At 35.5% G+C, this 18,790-nt stretch overlaps 1 protein-coding gene across 1 annotated transcript in view; it reads left to right on the top strand.

Annotated features, from left to right (window-relative positions):
• The window catches only part of MED13 (mediator complex subunit 13), a 96,878-nt gene that overhangs the window by 54,582 nt on the left and 23,506 nt on the right, over window positions 1-18,790 (top strand). The window contains exons 10-17 of the mRNA XM_004434806.3: window positions 482-695; window positions 1,686-1,767; window positions 3,735-3,856; window positions 5,778-5,868; window positions 6,003-6,217; window positions 6,502-6,698; window positions 7,470-8,392; window positions 16,901-17,062. Of these exons, the coding sequence (XP_004434863.1) occupies window positions 482-695; window positions 1,686-1,767; window positions 3,735-3,856; window positions 5,778-5,868; window positions 6,003-6,217; window positions 6,502-6,698; window positions 7,470-8,392; window positions 16,901-17,062 (2,006 nt within the window). The remainder of the gene's footprint in view (window positions 1-481; window positions 696-1,685; window positions 1,768-3,734; window positions 3,857-5,777; window positions 5,869-6,002; window positions 6,218-6,501; window positions 6,699-7,469; window positions 8,393-16,900; window positions 17,063-18,790) is intronic.

Genomic DNA, 18,790 nt, shown 5'->3' with positions numbered 1-18,790 from the left:
TTTTTTTACCTTAAAATATATCCACTCATGGAAATAGGAAAAGGATAATCACTTTCATTGTATAAATGTATAAATTGTATAAAGGTAGTCTTGTCTCACGATATAGGCCATGTTTTGAGAGTTTTGGTCCTGGAGTAGTTGAGATTTAGAGTCCCTTTCAGTGAATAAATTTGGACAAGTTAATGTGCTTGAGGACTTGGGAACAGAGTAGATTACCAAAAGACAACATAATTTAGTGTAAAGAACCTATAGATAGGAGACCTGGAGTTTAGCTCCATTTCTCTCTTGCTAAATTTGAGACCGCAATAAATCATGTAACTTTCTATACCTCGGTTTCTTCATTTGTAAAGTGAGGGATTACAGGTTAGATCATCTCTAAATAATTCTAAAAACTTTATGATACTTAACTCGTTTTGGAAATTTTTTATGCTTGTATGCAGAAGAAATATAACTAATTTTCTGATTTTATTTTTTTATGCAGGTTAATGGTGCAATGTAAGAAACCTTTAAAAGTTTCTGATGAATTAGTGCAGCAATATCAAATTAAAAATCAGTATCTTTCAGCAATAGCATCTGATGCAGAACAAGAACCTAAAATTGATCCATATGCATTTGTTGAAGGAGATGAAGAATTCCTTTTTCCTGATAAGAAAGATAGACAAAATAGCGAGAGAGATGCTGGAAAAAAGCACAAGGTGAGTAAAAGAAATCAGAGTACACCAAAGGGTCACTGACTGTTTGTAGCACTGCTTATAGTACCACACTTCTCATTTTTTTCTTTTAAAATAGAACAGATTTATTGTTTTAACTTAGAAAAACATTTTTTAAATAGATAAATCAGGCACATTGTACAAAATTTAAGAGCTTGTATGGACTTTAAACTGTGTCTGGTCTCTGATAATGAAAAGATCTTTATTGTTTACTGTAAACGTTTTTGGATTGGAGAAAGAGTACATTAACTTCTATTATATTGAAATCAGGACGTTTAGGTAGAGAAACTGTTTTGATAGTGAGTTAAAATATGCCGTAAGTGAATTACCAGTTTCCGAAAATAGAATAAAATACACATTGATGAGTTTATAAAATACGTGTTATTTTTGAATATATGAGTCAAGAACTTATAGTGCCCCTAAAAGAAAAATGTTATATTAATAGTGTGGGACACAGAAATATTTATTTGATTAAAATTTTAAAAATCAAATATTTTAGGGTCTATTAAATGCAAGATAATTCTGCTAGATAAGAATTTTGCCTTAAATACAAAATAGGGAAATCGAAAGCTGTGAAAAGGACCCAATAATATGTTTAATACAAGGAATTCATTTCACAAAGTTTTATTTAGCCTTACTATGTGCCAGGTACTTGAAATTTTGTTCTTTTGTAGATAGGAAAACAGTAGTAGTGGGGAGGGCTATAGGTATTGCAGAAAGAATGTAGACTTTGGAATTTGATGGGTTTAGGTTGAAACTCCAGTTCCTACTACTTAGCAGCCGTATTTCTTGGATTATCTTTAGAACTACCTTTTGTCTGTAAGATGAGCGTACTACTTACTTATCATATAGGTTAGGTGTAATAATGTCTGTAGGACACCTAGCAGAATGCTTGACACATAGCTACTCAGTAATTGGTAGATTTTGTTATTGGTAAATTATATATTTCAGCCTAATATGTAATATTGTTTGTAGGTAGAAGATGGGCCATCTAGTGTAACAGTGTTATCACATGACGAAGATGCTATGTCATTATTTAGTCCCTCTGTCAAACAAGGTAAAACTTTTATTTCCTAATCAAAATATTACATTCCAGGATTGTTACTATAAACTAATCTGATATTGTTGGACTTTTAGTGTTCATTTTTTGCATAATTCATATGTTTCATAGAAAGGGACCTATCTTAAAATGATGGATTTATTGCTTATTTTGTACTGGGAGAAGGAAGTTCAGGTGATAGAAATTCTGTTATCAATTATTGGAACTTCTTTCGTTTTTTACAAATAAAAATAGTTCTCATCTGTAAAATGAGATTGGATGAGATCATTGCTTAAAGTCCCTCTCAGATCTAAAAACTCAATTTATAAATTAGACTTTATTGTAATTTTGTTGTCCTCCCCTCCCACCCCCCACAAGTTAGAAGAACTATTGTTGAGGTCGTTAATTTAACAAATATTTATTGAGCACATGATGTGTAGGCACTGTTCTTGTCACTGGGGATACAGTGGGGTCAAGACTCCACTTTGAAAGTGTCTGACTTGTGCTCCTTGTGAATGGAACAGAGAGACACAGTATATTAGTCCTTTTACAAAATCTCACTTTTGATGGAGGCAAAGGAAGTCGTCTTTTGTTATGTGTTTTTTAGGGACAAAGCTTTGTTTTAATATTTGGAATAAATAGAGAGGGTGAGCCTCTGTGCGACCAATGTCCATCTGAATAGAAAAGAGATGGTCTTTCATGAAATAAATTAAGTGGTTGGTGGTTCTAAGTAGCTTGGTGAGTTAACAATTTGGGTTCTTTGGCCTATTTACATACCCTAGGATATAGGGAATGTGTAATCACCTTCTTGTGCCTACGATCTGGCTTTCTCAAATGTGGACCATCTACCACATTCTGGAGCGTCTTTCGAGGTGGAGCTGGGAAATCCTTGGTATTTAATAAGTAACCTAAATGGTTTTTACACAGTCTAAAATTTCAGAACTACTGTGCTAGTGAATCTTTAGAACTGACGTTCAGAGGCACTTGGAAAGTGACTTTCATCTTTCCGAAAGTGAGGGCTATTTCAAGTCATTTGACATCTTGAGGTTGCTTTAGAAGGTTATACAGCACACTGCAAATTGTTTTTTTTTTTTCTTGTCTGGGAATATAAGAGGAATTTAACTTCCATTTATATGTTTTCTTAAATAATCATGTATTTTTTTCCTAAAACTGGAAAAAAAAAGTTAAAAGAAAAATAAAATTCTAGAACTAAAATGAAGCTTAACTAAGAGAGAATATTTATTGAATACTTAAGTGCCTGGCACAGGACAAAGTCCTTTACCTACATTCTATCACATTTAATTCTTGCCATTACTGAGGTTTAGAGAGGTTAAGTAACTTGCCCAGGGTCATACAGTTAGTGTTGGAGTTAGGATTCAAATTAATAGTCTGTCTGACTCAAGAGCCAGAGCACTTAATCATTGTACTATGCTTCCTTTACATTTAAGGAAGATAGAAAAATAAAAATATGTGAGTGTTTAATTCTATTGCCTAATAGTGTTTATATTTGACATATTTTTCATGTAGAGTACTTAGCTACGTTATGGATTACATAGCCTTTGGTGAGCTTCCTGGGGAAAGTACCACAATTTAATTACAACTTTATTTCTATGAAAAGAAATTCTAGATTTTAAACAAATCATGATTTCTTATTGCATAACACCCTTATAAATTTAAAGTTATAGGGCCGGCCCCGTGGCTTAGCGGTTAAGTGCGTGCGCTCCACCACTGGCGGCCCAGGTTCAGATCCCCAGCGCGCACCGACGCACCGCTTCTCTGGCCATGCTGGGGCCGCGTCTCACATGCAGCAACTAGAAGGATGTGCAGCTATGACATACAACTGTCTACTGGGACTTTGGGGGAAAAAAATAAATAAATAAAAATAAAAAAAAATTTAAAGTTATATATCTAGCTTAAATAAAGAGGATAATACTTGTTTGGTCAGTAGTGAAATTTTTGATTTTGTTTTTCCGTTTGACGTGTAGATGCTCCACGCCCTACCGGTCATGCTCGTCCTCCATCAACCAGTTTGATTTATGACTCAGACCTGGCTGTCTCTTATACTGACCTTGATAATCTCTTCAATTCTGATGAAGATGAACTAACAGTGAGTATTCTATTGATGATTAAGGTTATAATTTGTTTTTCTTGATTTTATATGTTTATTTTTCGGAAGTGATGTCAGACTTGAATGCCATGTTTTAGCCCAGAACAATAGGAAATGTTTTGGAATAAAATTTCATTAATTGGTTTCTTTCATTGACCTTATGTTCGAGCAGTCTTTTTTTTTTATAATTTTATTTATTTATTTTCCCCCCAAAGCCCCAGTAGATAGTTGTATGTCATAGCTGCACATCCTTCTAGTTGCTGTATGTGGGACACAGCCTCAGCATGGCCGGAGAAGCGGTGCGTCGGTGCGCGCCAGGGATCCGAACCCAGGCCTCCAGCAGCGGAGCGCACGCACTTAACCGCTAAGCCATGGGGCTGGCCCATGTTCGAGCAGTCTTGACAAAGTGTCACCTATAAACTCTGAGGTTTTTTCCTTTATTTTGTATATTTGAAGGACACGTATGATTAAGCTTAATTTGAGCTCTGCCATATGTTCTTTTTCTGCAGTCCTTAGGAAGCAGAATTATTTTCCTGTTCTTTGATCCTCTAGTTTGAGAAATGACCCTGGAATTGACTCGTTTAGAGAATAATAAGTAATTAACATTAAAATTATATGCCTTGTCAATTTATTAAGGATTACCACTTTTGAATTTGGCATCATAGCCATTATTATAAGACAGCTACATATTATAATAATGAAAGAGGAAGAAAAAGTAATATTTAATCTTTAACACCCATTTGCAGAGAAAGGTGAAGATAAAATGAAAGAAAGCTTAAAATGAGATTCCCTAGAATGTCAAGTCTCTGGCAAATTAATGAATTGGGTGCTGCATTATCATAAAAGAGAATTCCTTTTTCATCTGCATAATGGTAGCTTGGAAATTTCTATAGTACATTTGATCTTTCTTGTTGTATATAATATATACCGTTAATCCTCTCTGATCATATATATGTGTGTATATAGACACACACACACGTATGCGCATTTGGTGTCTTCAATTAAGTGACTAAAGACAGTTATAGCTTAAAACAGAAACTTTTCCTCTATATCCCATAATATTTCATATTTTAGGGTGCCATGTACTAGGTAAATAGATCCTTTGGTTCTTTTATACTTGCTCTTTGCTACCATTCATATGTCAGCTGTGGCTCTTCTGAGGTAAAAAGGTTGTAATCAGAGCTCAGTCGATGTATTTATGAAAAAGTGGCTAACAAAACACATGGAACCAAGTTGTCAGCACAAAACACATTGGTGACAGATTGGTGATGCTAAAACTTGGTATGTTCAATGAATTAAAACTTACTTTTAATTAGAGATCTTATTGTTTTATCATATGTGATCTTCCTGAAGTTTGTGCTCTTATTGTTTTATCATATGAGATCTTCCTGAAGTTTGTGCTTAAGTTTTACCTGTTGTAGCATTTTTGCAGAGGTGAGATTATGAAACAAGGCTAAAGTGTAAACCAGAATTCAGAGGGGTGATTGATTATATCTGAACTTTAATGTCTTTTATTTAAGGGGACAAATGCTTTATGGGTATCATTTACAAACAGTTCTGATGTTAATTACAAACCTTTCTTATTGCCGGTTTTCTTATTTTTTTTACTTTAACGGGTTTTAAGTGGTAGGTTATTCTTGCTGCTGTGTGTTTTGAAAGTATTGGTCATTTTCTTTGGAGGAACTTTTCCCTCTGTTAATTTGGAGGATTATGAAATAGACAGAGAAACTAATCTGGGTTCATTGCCTAAAATGTGTTTTATGTTTTTAAGTTGTATCTAGTATGTTTTTGGCTCTAGCACAAATTCAAAATATTACTTTTGATGAATGGGGTCTACTTTCAAGTTACATCTGAATGATTACTATCTTGAGATCACATTGGATGTAAAATTTCAGATAAAAATGTGGGTTTTTTTTAATAGCCTGGATCTAAAAAATCAGCGAATGGATCAGATGATAAATCCAGCTGCAAGGAATCAAAGACAGGAAATCTGGACCCGTTATCTTGCATAAGTAAGCTTTCCAAATCTGTGCTCCAGATAAATCTGCAAACTTTTAATCTCAGCAAAATTCCCCACCCCTTTGTTTTAAACACAGATTAACTTCTTTTTGATATTATGTTAAAATGTGTGTTTTGTTAAATATAGGCACTGCAGATCTTCATAAAATGTATCCGACACCACCATCATTGGAACAACATATTATGGGATTTTCCCCAATGAATATGAATAATAAAGAATATGGTAGTATGGATACAACACCTGGCGGAACTGTTCTAGAAGGAAATAGTTCTAGTGCAGGAGCACAGTTCAAAATTGAGGTTGATGAAGGATTCTGTAGCCCAAAACCTTCGGAAATTAAAGTAAGTATTTTATTTTTCTAGAAAAATAATTCACTTCCTATATTTTCTTATAGAATTAGTTTGTTGGCTATATTCAAAAATCCTTTTATACTGATTCTAGTTTTGTAGTTAACAAACTTGAAGACTAAATTGTGGTGACACTATTAAGAATGCATTTAAGAAAAGAATAGAATTATAGTTACATTTTATTATTTTGTTTAAAGAAAGAGAAAAAGGGCTCGAGTCAGTTTGTTCTTTTTCTCTTGGAAGATAAGATGCTGAAAGTCACGGTCTCTATATTGTAGGATTTTTCTTATGTCTATAAGCCTGAAAATTGTCAAGTTCTAGTGGGATGTTCCATGTTTGCACCTCTAAAAACTCTACCAAGCCAATGTCTGCCTCCTATCAAATTGCCAGAAGAGTGTATTTACCGTCAAAGTTGGACTGTTGGAAAATTGGAATTGCTTCCTTCAGGGCCTGCATTGCCATTCATCAAAGAAGGGTATGATTTAGATTTATGTTATTGGTGTAGTATGTGAATGCTTAAAAAGCTTTAATTTTTTTCATAGAAGTACCTGATATGCTGGTACCTGGAGAAAGAGATTGATTTTGAAAATTCTAAAAATTGTTTTCTGATTAATAGATTATAATATTATTAGTTGGGTATGGATAAACTATTGGAAAACTGAAGACCGTTATGCTTTGATTATTTGTCTTCAGAAGAACCTTTTATTTTGGTCTAAAATTCTAAATCACTCCCATTTGTACATTTGCCACATTTCACTCACTTTTCATATTTTAATATCTCTGAAATTTAGGTGTCATATAATTGGTAGCATCTTAAAATTGCCTTTGTCCCTTTTTTACACATAAACATGTCTAAAATCAGGATTTTTTTCTTTTCTATTTTTGTTTTTCAATCAGTGGCATCTTAGAATCAATGAGATATGAGTATTTGTAGTACAAAAAATGTATAGATAGTGAATGTGGATGTCTAGGTGTGACTAAGTGTATACAGATTTTATTTATAATTGTGGAACTAATTGGTTGGTTCTGAGCCCACAATAATCACCTAGAGTGGATGTATTATCACCTAGAGTGGATGTATTAACAAGAAATACATTTTAATTCTGCTTGTAATTTTTGCACTAATTGTGCTTTCATAATTTTCACTGTTACTGAAAAACATTTGGGACATTTTTAGTTGTGTTTGACATTACTAATATGTTCCTTTATGTATGTGTTTGATTTTCTTTTACCCTGGTGATGCTAGTGATGGAAGTACTGTCGATCAAGAATATGGCCCTGCTTATACACCTCAAACTCATACTTCGTTTGGGATGCCTCCTAGCAGCGCACCTCCTAGTAACAGTGGAGCAGGAATTCTTCCTTCTCCATCTACCCCTAGGTTTCCAACTCCAAGGACTCCAAGGACTCCAAGGACTCCTCGTGGAGCTGGTGGCCCTGCTAGTGCTCAAGGTTCAGTGAAATATGAAAATTCAGACTTGTATTCACCAGCTTCCACCCCATCCACCTGCAGACCCCTTAATTCTGTTGAACCTGCAACTGTTCCTTCCATCCCTGAAGCACACAGTCTTTATGTAAACCTCATTCTTTCAGAATCAGTTATGAATTTGTTTAAAGACTGTAACTTTGATAGTTGCTGTATCTGTGTCTGCAACATGAATATCAAGGGTGCCGATGTTGGAGTTTATATTCCAGATCCAACGCAGGAAGCACAGTATAGGTGTACCTGTGGCTTCAGTGCTGTCATGAACAGAAAATTTGGAAACAATTCAGGATTATTTCTTGAAGATGAACTAGATATCATAGGACGTAACACAGAGTGTGGCAAAGAAGCAGAAAAACGTTTTGAAGCTCTCAGGGCTACTTCTGCTGAACATGTTAATGTTAATGGAGGACTAAAGGAATCTGAAAAATTGCCTGATGAGTTGATATTATTGCTACAAGATCAGTGCACTAATTTATTTTCACCCTTTGGAGCAGCAGACCAAGATCCTTTTCCCAAAATAGGTGTAATTAGCAATTGGGTACGTGTTGAAGAGCGGGACTGTTGCAATGACTGCTACCTTGCATTAGAACATGGGCGTCAGTTCATGGATAATATGTCAGGAGGAAAAGTTGATGAAGCACTTGTGAAAAGTTCATGCTTACACCCCTGGTCCAAAAGAAATGGTAGGTATGCTAATGGAATAATTTTTCTGTTTATTTTCATTTAGTTGTATGACTTTGCTTTCCTTTCTTAGGAAAAAGTATTAAAGGCAGTTTCCCTTGTAGCTAATAGAGACACTTAAATTTGAACTTAAAACTCCTTTAAGGATGACATTTTTAAAGAGAGAACTTCCTAGCAGTTTAATTTCACCAGTAAAGTATGATTATTGTAAGTCTGTAATTATGTACTTATGTAGGAGTATAAAAGGCACTTTGCACGTGTTAATTAGCAGAAAATTACTAGTTGTCTGCTTTAGTCAACATTCTTTTATTTATTAAATACGTATTGAGCACCTAGTATGTGCCAGGCACTGTTGTTTTGTAAAGTACAGTGTTGAACAAAGCAAACGTATTTCCTGCCCTTTTTGAGCCTATACTTTAGTGGAGAAGACAAAATAAAAAAAAAATAGTTATGTACTGTCAGATAGTGACAAGTGCTTTGAAGAAAAAAAAAAAGACAGGATAAAAGAGTGGAAACAGATAAGAATATACTATTTTAGCTGTATGGTTAGAGAGGATATTACTGAGGGACAGCATTTGAGCAAAGACATACATAAAGTGGGGGACCGTGAGTTATGTGGCTAACTGAGGGAACTGTTTCAGGCAGTGCAAAGTGCAAAGACCCTAAGGAAGTAGTGTGCTTAGTATGTTTGAGGACCAGTAAGGAGGCAGTATTGATGGACTGAACTTGGGTGATGGGGAGGCTGGTAGGAGATGAAGTCTTAAGAGAGGGCCAAGCACCAAAATCATGTAGGGTCTTTTGGACCATGTAGAGAGCTTTTATAGTTTATTCTAAGAGTAATAGGGAAACTATAGGACAATTTTGAGCAGAGAAGTAACATGATCCTTTTTCTATTTATTTATTTATTTATTTGGTGAGGAAGATTTGCCCTGAGCTAACATCCGTTGCCAATCTTCTCTCTCTTTTTTTTTTTTTTTTGCTTGAGGAAGCTCAGCCCTGAGCTAACATCTGTGCCAGTCCTCCTCTATTTTTTGTATGTGGGATGCCTCCACAGCATGACTGACGAGTGGAGTAGCTCTGCGCCTGGCATCCAAACCCGTGAACCCAGGCCACTGAAGCGGAGCGCATGCAACTTTAACCTCGGCCACGGGGCTGTCCTCCTTGTTTATTTTTTAAAACAACACTCTGGCTGTTGTGTTGTTGGTTGTGCAGGTGAGAATAGAAGCAGATCAGTTAGGAGGCAGTTACAGTAGTCCAGGTGAAAGATGATGGTAGCTTAGATAAGATTGGAAGCAATAGAGATGTGAGCAGTAGGTTCTAGGTATATGTGGGAAATAGAACCTACAGGATTTGCGAATATATATATATATATGAAAAGATGAGACATCAGGGATAGCTTGAGCAACTGGGTGAATGATGGTGCTAATTATAGAGGGGAACATTGAGGGAGGAGGTCAAGTATACATTTGGAGATATGAGTTTTAAATTCAGAGAGGTGGTTGGGGCTGGAGATTAAAAATTTTTTTGTGTGAGTTATCACTGTTAAAAGCTATGGAGCTGGGCCGGCTTGGTGGTGCAGCGGTTAAGTGCGCGTGCTCTGCCACAGCGGCCCGGGGTTTGGATCCCCAGGTGCGCACCGACGCACTGTTTGTCAAGCCATGCTGGGGTTGCATCCCGTATAAAGTGGAGGAAGACGGGCATGGATGCTAGCCCAGGGCCAGTCTTCCTCAGCAAAAAGAGGATTGGCAGATGTTAGCTCAAGGCTGATCTTCCTCACACACACACAAAAAAACAGGTATGGAGCTGAATGAAATAACCTAAAGAGTGATTGTAGATAGAGAAGTCCAGGGATGGAACTGACATTTAGAGGTGGGAAAGAAGAGGAGGATCCAGGAGAGGAAACTAAGGAGGTAGGAGGGAAACCAAGAAAGGATGGTGTCCTGGAAGCCACATACAGGAAATGTTTGAAGGAGGAGAGAATGATCATCAATGTCAAATATCAGATACAATGTCAAATATTTGTGTAGAGTTATAGAGCTCTAATGAGTTAATCTATACTAAGTACTTAACACAATGCTTGGCTTAGTAAGTACTGAATTAATATAAGCTGCCATTATTATTAAAATCATCAATGAGATATTTTTCTTTCAGGCACAGCCAACCTATACTTTTTTTAAGATGTCTCAATATACCACTGAATAACTTTTCTAACTTTTTATTATTCAGAAAGTTAGCCTCCTTCAAAATGTGTTTTTTGGTAAGAATCTATGTTCTTAGGTAGTATGTGCCATATAATAACTTTTATTTGGTCCTCGTGTCATTCGCTAATTCAGTCATTTTTGTACGTGTGCAAAACAATTTGCTTGGTATTCTAGGAGATATGAAATATCCTACCTTTAAATTGCTTACAGACTACTCAGAGAGCTAAAATTACAGTGCAGGGTTGAAAGAAGTAAAAATAACCCAAAAGCCCATTGACAGGAGAATGGATAAATAATTATGATAGTACAGATAGAATGTTATAGAAACCTTGAAAATGAATAAAACTATATATAATGAATAGATAAATCTTAATAATAGTATTGAGGGGAGGGAGAGAGAACAAGTCCCAGAAGATTACGTATAGTAAGATACTTTTTTATAAAGTTCTAAAACAAGCAAAGCTAAATGTATTTTTTAGATGCACATAAAATTCAGGATAGTGGTTAGTTCTTAAAAGCTGAGGGAGAGGATAGGGAGAACCACTTAAGATTGTTTTGGTAGTGTTTTACTTCTTGGGCAGTGAGATCATAGTTGTTCATTATATTATTATTAATGAAAATTTGTGAAATAAGATAAGAGGGCAGTGCATGGACCCTTGGTTAATATTTTGTTCATGACATAGTGTGATGATTCTTCAAACTCATTATACTCCAGGACCAAATTAAAAAAGAAAAGGTGTAAATAAATGTCAAAGTTCAAAAAAAGGACAGGATTATTTTCAGCCATAGATAGTAGTTAAGAACATAGGCTGTGTGGGGCTGGCCCGGTAACGTATTGGTTAACTTCCTGCGCTCCGCTGCAGCGGCCCGGGGTTCGCAGGTTCAGATCCCGGCCATGGACTGATGCACCACTTGTTGAGCCATGCTGTGGTGGCGTCCCATATAAAGTAGAGGAAGAAGGGCACCGATGTTAGCCCAGGGCCAGTCTTCCTCAGCAAAAGGAGGATTGGCATCGGATGTTAGCTCAGGGCTAATCTCCCTCACACACAAAAAAACATAGGCTGTGAAGTAAATTTCTTGGTTTGAAACATGGTTCCATCACTATATACTAACTATGGCCTTGGGCAAGTTATTTAACCTCTCTATGCCTCAGTTTCTTTTTTTTTTTTTTTAAAGATTTTATTTATTCGGTTTTTTCCCCGAAAGCCCCAGTAGACAGTTGTATGTCATAGGTTCACATCCTTCTAGTTGCTGTACGCGGGACTCGGCCTCGCGTTGGACGGAGAAGTGGTGCCTCCGGGCGCTCCCGGGATCCGAACCCGGGCCGCCAGCATCAGAGCGCGCGCACTTAACCGCCAAGCCACAGAGCCGGCCCTCAGTTTCTTAAAATAATCAATAATAGTATTTACCTCAAATAGTATTGAGAGGATCAAACGTATAAAAGAGAGCTAATATGTATAAAACAGAGAGCAGTGCCTGGCACAAAGTAAGAACTCAGATATTAGCAGTAGCAATAGAAGTAATAGCAGCAGCAGCAGTAGCAATAGTGGTACTCTATTTGTATTATTATTTGTTTTAAAGAACCAACTCATCTTGGAACTTTTCATCACAAGAAAAAAAAATTTTGTAACTATGTATGGTGATGGATATTAACTGAACTTACTGTGGTGATCATTTTGCAATATATACAAATATCAAATCATTACATTGTTTACCTGAAACTAGTATAATGTCATGTCAATTATACCTCAGTAAAAAAAATTTAAAAAAGAACCGACTTGTTGGCTCCATGGCTCAGAGGTTAGAGCACTGGTCTTGTAAAAAACAACCAGCTTACATCAATTATACTTCAAAAAAAAAAGGAACCAACTTATTTGTCAAATAATAGAAAATATTGAGCCTTGCCTCGTGTATATTTTTTTGTATAACAGTAAACATTGATGTAAAGAGAAAACTCTTTAGCCATAAAGATGTTTCATCCTAACTTGTATTAAAATAATTCAGAACAAACAATAAAAAAAGAAATGCCTTTACATTTTAATTAAAAATTTTCAATATAAAGACAAAATAACCTAGGGATATAATTGAAAACCTAAATATGCAATATTGAAATACTTTCATTAAATTATAGCAGCATCATGAAATAGTAGCAAGCTTCTACAATGGGCCTTTGCCCTAATTGTTTCCTCTGCCTGGGATGCTTTTCCCCCAGATATTTACATGGGTAACTCGCTTGTCTCCTTTAAATCTTGTGAGACACATTCTCAATATAAAATTGCAAACCCCTCTTCGTGCTCTACATCCTGTGTCTTTTGGACTTTTTTCCATAGGGTTTGCTTATTACCTTCTAACATACTGTCTAATTTAATGATTAATTATTGTCTCTCACTGCATTAAGGTCACCCATGCAAGTTCTGTGTAAGGGCAAAGGTTTTTGTCCATTTTGTTTGTTGATAATATCCCAAATACCTAGAACAGTGCCTGGCATGTAGTAGGTGTCCAAGGTGTTTATTTGAAGGAATTAAAAGTCTACAAACTATAGTTTGTATATTTAATGGTAACATTTATTTTTTCAAGATAGAAAAAGCTTTGTTCTAATTATAGAAAATACAGGGCCGGCCCCGTGGCTTAGCGGTTAAGTGCGCGCGCTCCGCTGTTGGCGGCCCGGGTTCGGATCCCGGGCGCGCACCGACACACCGCTTCTCCGGCCATGCTGAGGCCGCGTCCCACATACAGCAACTAGAATGGATGTGCAACTACGACATACAACTATCTGCTGGGGCTTTGGGGGAAAAATAAATAAATAAAATCTTTAAAAAAAAAAAAAAAGAAAATACATACTTGTTGGAAAGAAAGTTAAGAATCTAGACAATACAGAAAAGTAAACGTCAAAATTGCCCCTATTTCCGTTCACCCGCATCATCACACCACTCCACGATCACTCTTTCTTTAATAGTTTTATTGACATATGATACAATTTACCCATTTAAAGTATACAATTAAATGTTTTTTGGTATTCACAGAGTTGTGTAGCCATTGCCACAATCAATTTTAGAACGTTTTCATCACCCCAAAAAGAAACCCTTATCCATTTGCAGTCACTCCCTATTTCCCTCCAACTGCACCCTCCCAGTGCTAGGCAACCACCAGTCTACTTTCTGTCTCTGTAGATTTGCGTCTTTTGTACATTTCATATGAATAGAATCGTACCTTATATGGTCTTTTGTGATTGGCTTCTTCACTTAGCATAATGTTTCCAAGGTTTGTCCATGTTGTAGCATGTATTAGTACTTCATTCCTTTTTATTGCCAAATAATATTCCATTGTATGAGTATGCCACATTTTATTTACCCGTTCATCTGTTGATGGACATTTGGGTTGTTTCCACTTTTTGGCTATTATGAATAATGCTGCTCTGAACATTTGTGTACAAGTTTTTATGTGAATGTATGTTTTCATTACTCTTGGCTGGACTTGCTGGTTCATATAACTTGGTTTTACCTTTTTAGGAACTGCCAAACTGTTTTCCAAAGCAGCTGTGCTATTTTACATTCCCACCAACAATGTGGAGGGTTCCACTTTTTCCACATCCTCATTAACACTTGTCATTATGTGTCTTTTTGATTATAGTCATCCTGGTGGGTGTGAAGTGTTATCTCATTGTGATTTTGATTTGTGTTTCCCTGATGACTAATAACGTTGAACATCTTTTCATGAGCTTCTTGTCCATTTGTATATCTTCTTTGGAGAAATGTCTTTTCATATTCTTTGCCCATTTTTTAATTTGGTATTTTGTCTTTTCATTATTGAGTTATAAGAGTTCTTTCTATGTTCTGGATACAAGTCCCTTATCAGATGTGTGATTTGCAGGTATTTTCTCCTATTCTCTGGATTTTCATTTCACTTCCTTGATGGTATCCTTTGAAACAAAAAGGTTTTCAATTTTGATGCAGTTCAGTGTATTTATTCTCTTGTTGCTTGTGGTTTTTGTATCATATCTAAAAAGACTTTGCCTAACCCTAAGTCGTGAAAATTTACTCCTATGTTTTTCCTAAGAGTTTTATAGTTTTAGCACTTATATTTGGGTCTGTAATCCATTCTGAATTAGTTTTTGTATATAGATTAAGGAAGGAGTCCAACTTGATTCTTTTGCATGTGGATATCCAATTGTCCATTTGTTGAAAACGAGTATCTTTCCCCATTAAATTGTTTTGGCACTTTTGTCAAAAATCAATTGACCATAAATCTGAGGTTTTATTTCTGGATGTTCAGTTCTGTTCTGTTGATCTATATGTGTATCCTCCATGATCACTCTTAAAAATCATTATATATCCTTTTATATAATAGTTATATAATAACTATTGCTTTCCATCCAGGTCTTAGCTTAAATAGAGGCCTGGCACTTGTCACAGTACACATTTATATTCTTTTTCATGTCAGTCTCCTCCACAAGATTATAAGATCCCTGAAGACATGAATAAGAATTTGTTTTACACAGTATTCCCAGCAGCTAGCATAATTCCTTGCCCATAGTAGGTCTTCAATAAATATATTTTTTAAAAGAATGATAGAGTATCTACGAGAGTCTCTCTGAATTAAAATCGAAATACAAATTCTTGAGCTTCACCCAGATCAGAATTTCTCAGGGTAAGCTCTGCGTATATGTTTTTTTTGAGGAAGATTAGCCCTGAGCTAACATCTTTTGCCAGTCCTCCTCTTTTTGTGCTGAGGAAGATTGGCTCTGAGCTAACATCCGTGCCCATCTTCCTCTACTTTATATGGGATGCCGCCACAGCATGGTTTGGTAAGCGGTGTGTCAGTCAGTGCCTGGGATCAGAACATGTGAACCCGAGGCCACCGAAGCGGAGTGTGTGAACTTAACCGCTATGCCGCCCGGCCGACCTCCTACATATATGTTTTTTAAAAGTTCCCCATGTGATTATGATAAACAACCTTAGCCAATGACAGCTTTTTCTAGACTTTGTTTTATGTGACTATTCATATATGAATCTACACATAGTTCTGTTTGTATATATCTTCTACAGATAGTTTTATAACCTGTTTTTTACTTACCAGTGTATTAGTCATTAGTCCATTTCAGATAGCTGTGTTATCACTTTTAATGACTACGTAGTGTTCTATCATGTATATAATAGTTTAAGCATAATAGTCATTAAGTAATATATCTAAAATTAAATTACTTCTAATTCTGTACACCATTTAGATATAGGGAATTAAAGCCAAAAATAATAAATTAGGCTATAATAGTAATGAATTAAAGTGAATGATTTAATGTAACAGTGCTCAAACAGGTTTAATGGTACAACTGAACCATACTGGGGGGCAGATTAATTATATCAGTAACATTTGGTGATTTTTTTTTTTTTTTTTTTTAGCCATTTGACATTTAGCAGCAGCACCTTTCATACCCATTCTGATAGTTGGTCAGAAATGCAGGTCATAGTAATTTGATAATCTATAAATCTAGGTGTATAAAATATCTGTGGATATTACAACACTTTTTAGCAGTGCGATCAAGTTTATCTGTTACTGTACAAGTTCCATATTTCAGAGTTGTTATAGTCTACTGTTTTTCCCAAATTAAACTTTAATCATTGTAACCAGTCTTATCTGATTATTTTACCATAGTGGTGGTAATTAAGATAATTTATAACTCATTTCAGTGTGAGACAGAGTTCTTTCTGGTAGAATACCTGTAAGTACCAAAAATAACCAAAATAAATGCAAAAAGGAAGAAATTTATTTGATTAATTTGTAAATTGGTTAATGAGCTAATGAATAACTTTTTTATGGAGACGAGTTACAATTTTGTTATTATATCTCTTGCTTAGTTTTAAGTACTAGAAGAACCATTTCTACAGATCATTTTTGTTTATTTATTTTTGTGAAGAAGACCAGCCCTGAGCTAACATCTGATGCCAATCCTCCTCTTTATTTTTTTGCTGAGGAAGACCGGCCCTGGGCTAACACCCATGCCCATCTTCCTCTACTTTATATGGGACGCCGCCACAGCATGGCTTAACAAGCGGTGTGTCGGTGCACACCCGGGATCCGAACCAGCGAACCCTGGGCCGCAGCAGCGGAGCGTATGCACTTAGCCACTTGTGCCACCAGGCCGGCCCCTCTACAGATCATTTTAAATAGAACTTAATGCAGTTTTCTGCACAAGCAAATGCTTAATCTTAATAATGAAGAGCTGAACTTGCCTAGATGTATTTTTTATCTTAAAATTTTATTTCTTTGTGCTGGCATTAGCAATTCTTATTCATTTTTTTTTTCATGTTGTAGATGTGAGTATGCAGTGCTCACAGGATATACTTCGAATGCTCCTGTCCCTTCAGCCAGTTCTTCAGGATGCTATTCAGAAAAAAAGAACAGTAAGACCTTGGGGGGTTCAAGGTCCTCTCACTTGGCAACAATTTCATAAAATGGCTGGCCGAGGCTCTTATGGTAAGTAATTTATAGTAATGTGTATTGACGGATTTTATATCAGTCCTCAGTTTCTTTGCCCAACTTGAATAAGCACGTTTGTCTTCCTTAAATATTTTTGTGGCATATGCTTGACTTAAGGTCAGTGTGATCAATCCTAGCTTTTCTTACTTGCGACATTTCCAACATTCAATTTACTAGGTTTTCCAACCCCACTTCAGAAAGAACAGCTTCACTTAGATCCATTTTTATGTATTAGACTGACCAGTAAGATTTTATGTGAAGAAAGAATCTTAATGCCAAAGTTTTCAAGAAGACTCAACACCACTTTTGTTGTAAATTATCATTTTACATAATTGAATGAAAAATGGGGTATAAAAGAGAGGGTAATACTAATGATAAAAGGCTTTACGGTCTACCCTTAAAAAAAAATAACAGTGACAGAAATTTGGTAGTTAGGACAAGAGTAGCAAATGGATACTCTCAATATGGTGCACAGTAGGTTTATGGTCAACTGTAATGGAAAAGAACATTCAAAATGCTTAAACTCTCTGTTGAAGATTAGCTCTGAAAGGTGGGATGTAATGGAGCTTTTAAAATATATTTGGAATAATAGTTCTTAACATTGAAATCTTTGACTTTTGTGCATCGTTTTAGAATACATTATGTACAGAAGTAGTAGATTTGCTCATATTTTCCTTTTCCTACTTTTATTAAATGGCTAAATTATTTAAATCTCATAAAAACAGTGAAAATTGTAGGTTAATTCTAATATTTTTACATTCTTTTTACAACCAAAATAGTAAACACACACACACACACACACACACACACACACACTCTATTCTGCACCTTACTGATCAGTACCTATAGCGCTATCTTCCTTTTTTTTCAATGGCTGCACATATTCCATTGTTGTTTACATGTGATATTATTTACTAGTCTACTGTTTATGGACATGTAGATTGTTTCTATCATTATCATTACAACTATTTTTCTGTAATGCACACATCCCTGGCTTAAAGCATGTGTGTATTTAAAAAAAAAATATTGCCATGTTACTCGATACTGTATCAGTTTAAACTCCCATCAGTAAAATGCCTGTTTCCTCACTCGTGCCAGTAAGGTGCTGAGTAGATGGGTGAAAATGGTTGTTTCGTTATAGTTTGAGAGAGAGAATAGTGCATACTGTGAGGGTAGATTTCCTGGGTTCTGATCCCACCTCTGTCACTTCTTGTGTGATACTGGACAAGTTGCTTAACTTCTCCATTCCTACTTTTTCATCTCTAAAATGAGGTTAATGTTAGTATCTGCCTTATAAGGTTTTTGTGAGGATTGAATGGATTAATATATGTAAAGATCTTTGAGCAATACCTAGCACATAGTAAATGTTATAATTTACTATTAATTATTTTAAATTGCTTTCTCTTGAATCTTTTTATATATGAGGTATTTCTGTTTCTGTCAACTTCGTTCATATCCTTTACCCATTTTTTATTAGGTTTTTGATCATTTTCTTATGGATTAATAGGTCCTTTTTATAGATGGTAAGGAAATCAATCTTTTCTCATATACATTGCAATTTTTTTCCAATTTTTAATCCTTTGGCTTTGTTTGTAGTGGTTTTTTATGCCAAAATTTTAAATCTATATAGTCAAATTAATCAGGTTTTAAATGAACAGGTTTTATGTTATGCTTAGAAAGGCTTTCCCCAATCCAAATTTATTAAAAATAAAATAAAACTCCCCT

This window comes from Ceratotherium simum, chromosome 16 (genome assembly GCF_057802395.1).
Source record: "Ceratotherium simum simum isolate JZ-2026a chromosome 16, ASM5780239v1, whole genome shotgun sequence".
NCBI classification, from domain to species: domain Eukaryota; kingdom Metazoa; phylum Chordata; class Mammalia; order Perissodactyla; family Rhinocerotidae; genus Ceratotherium; species Ceratotherium simum.
This window is presented reverse-complemented; position numbering and strand designations above follow the sequence as displayed.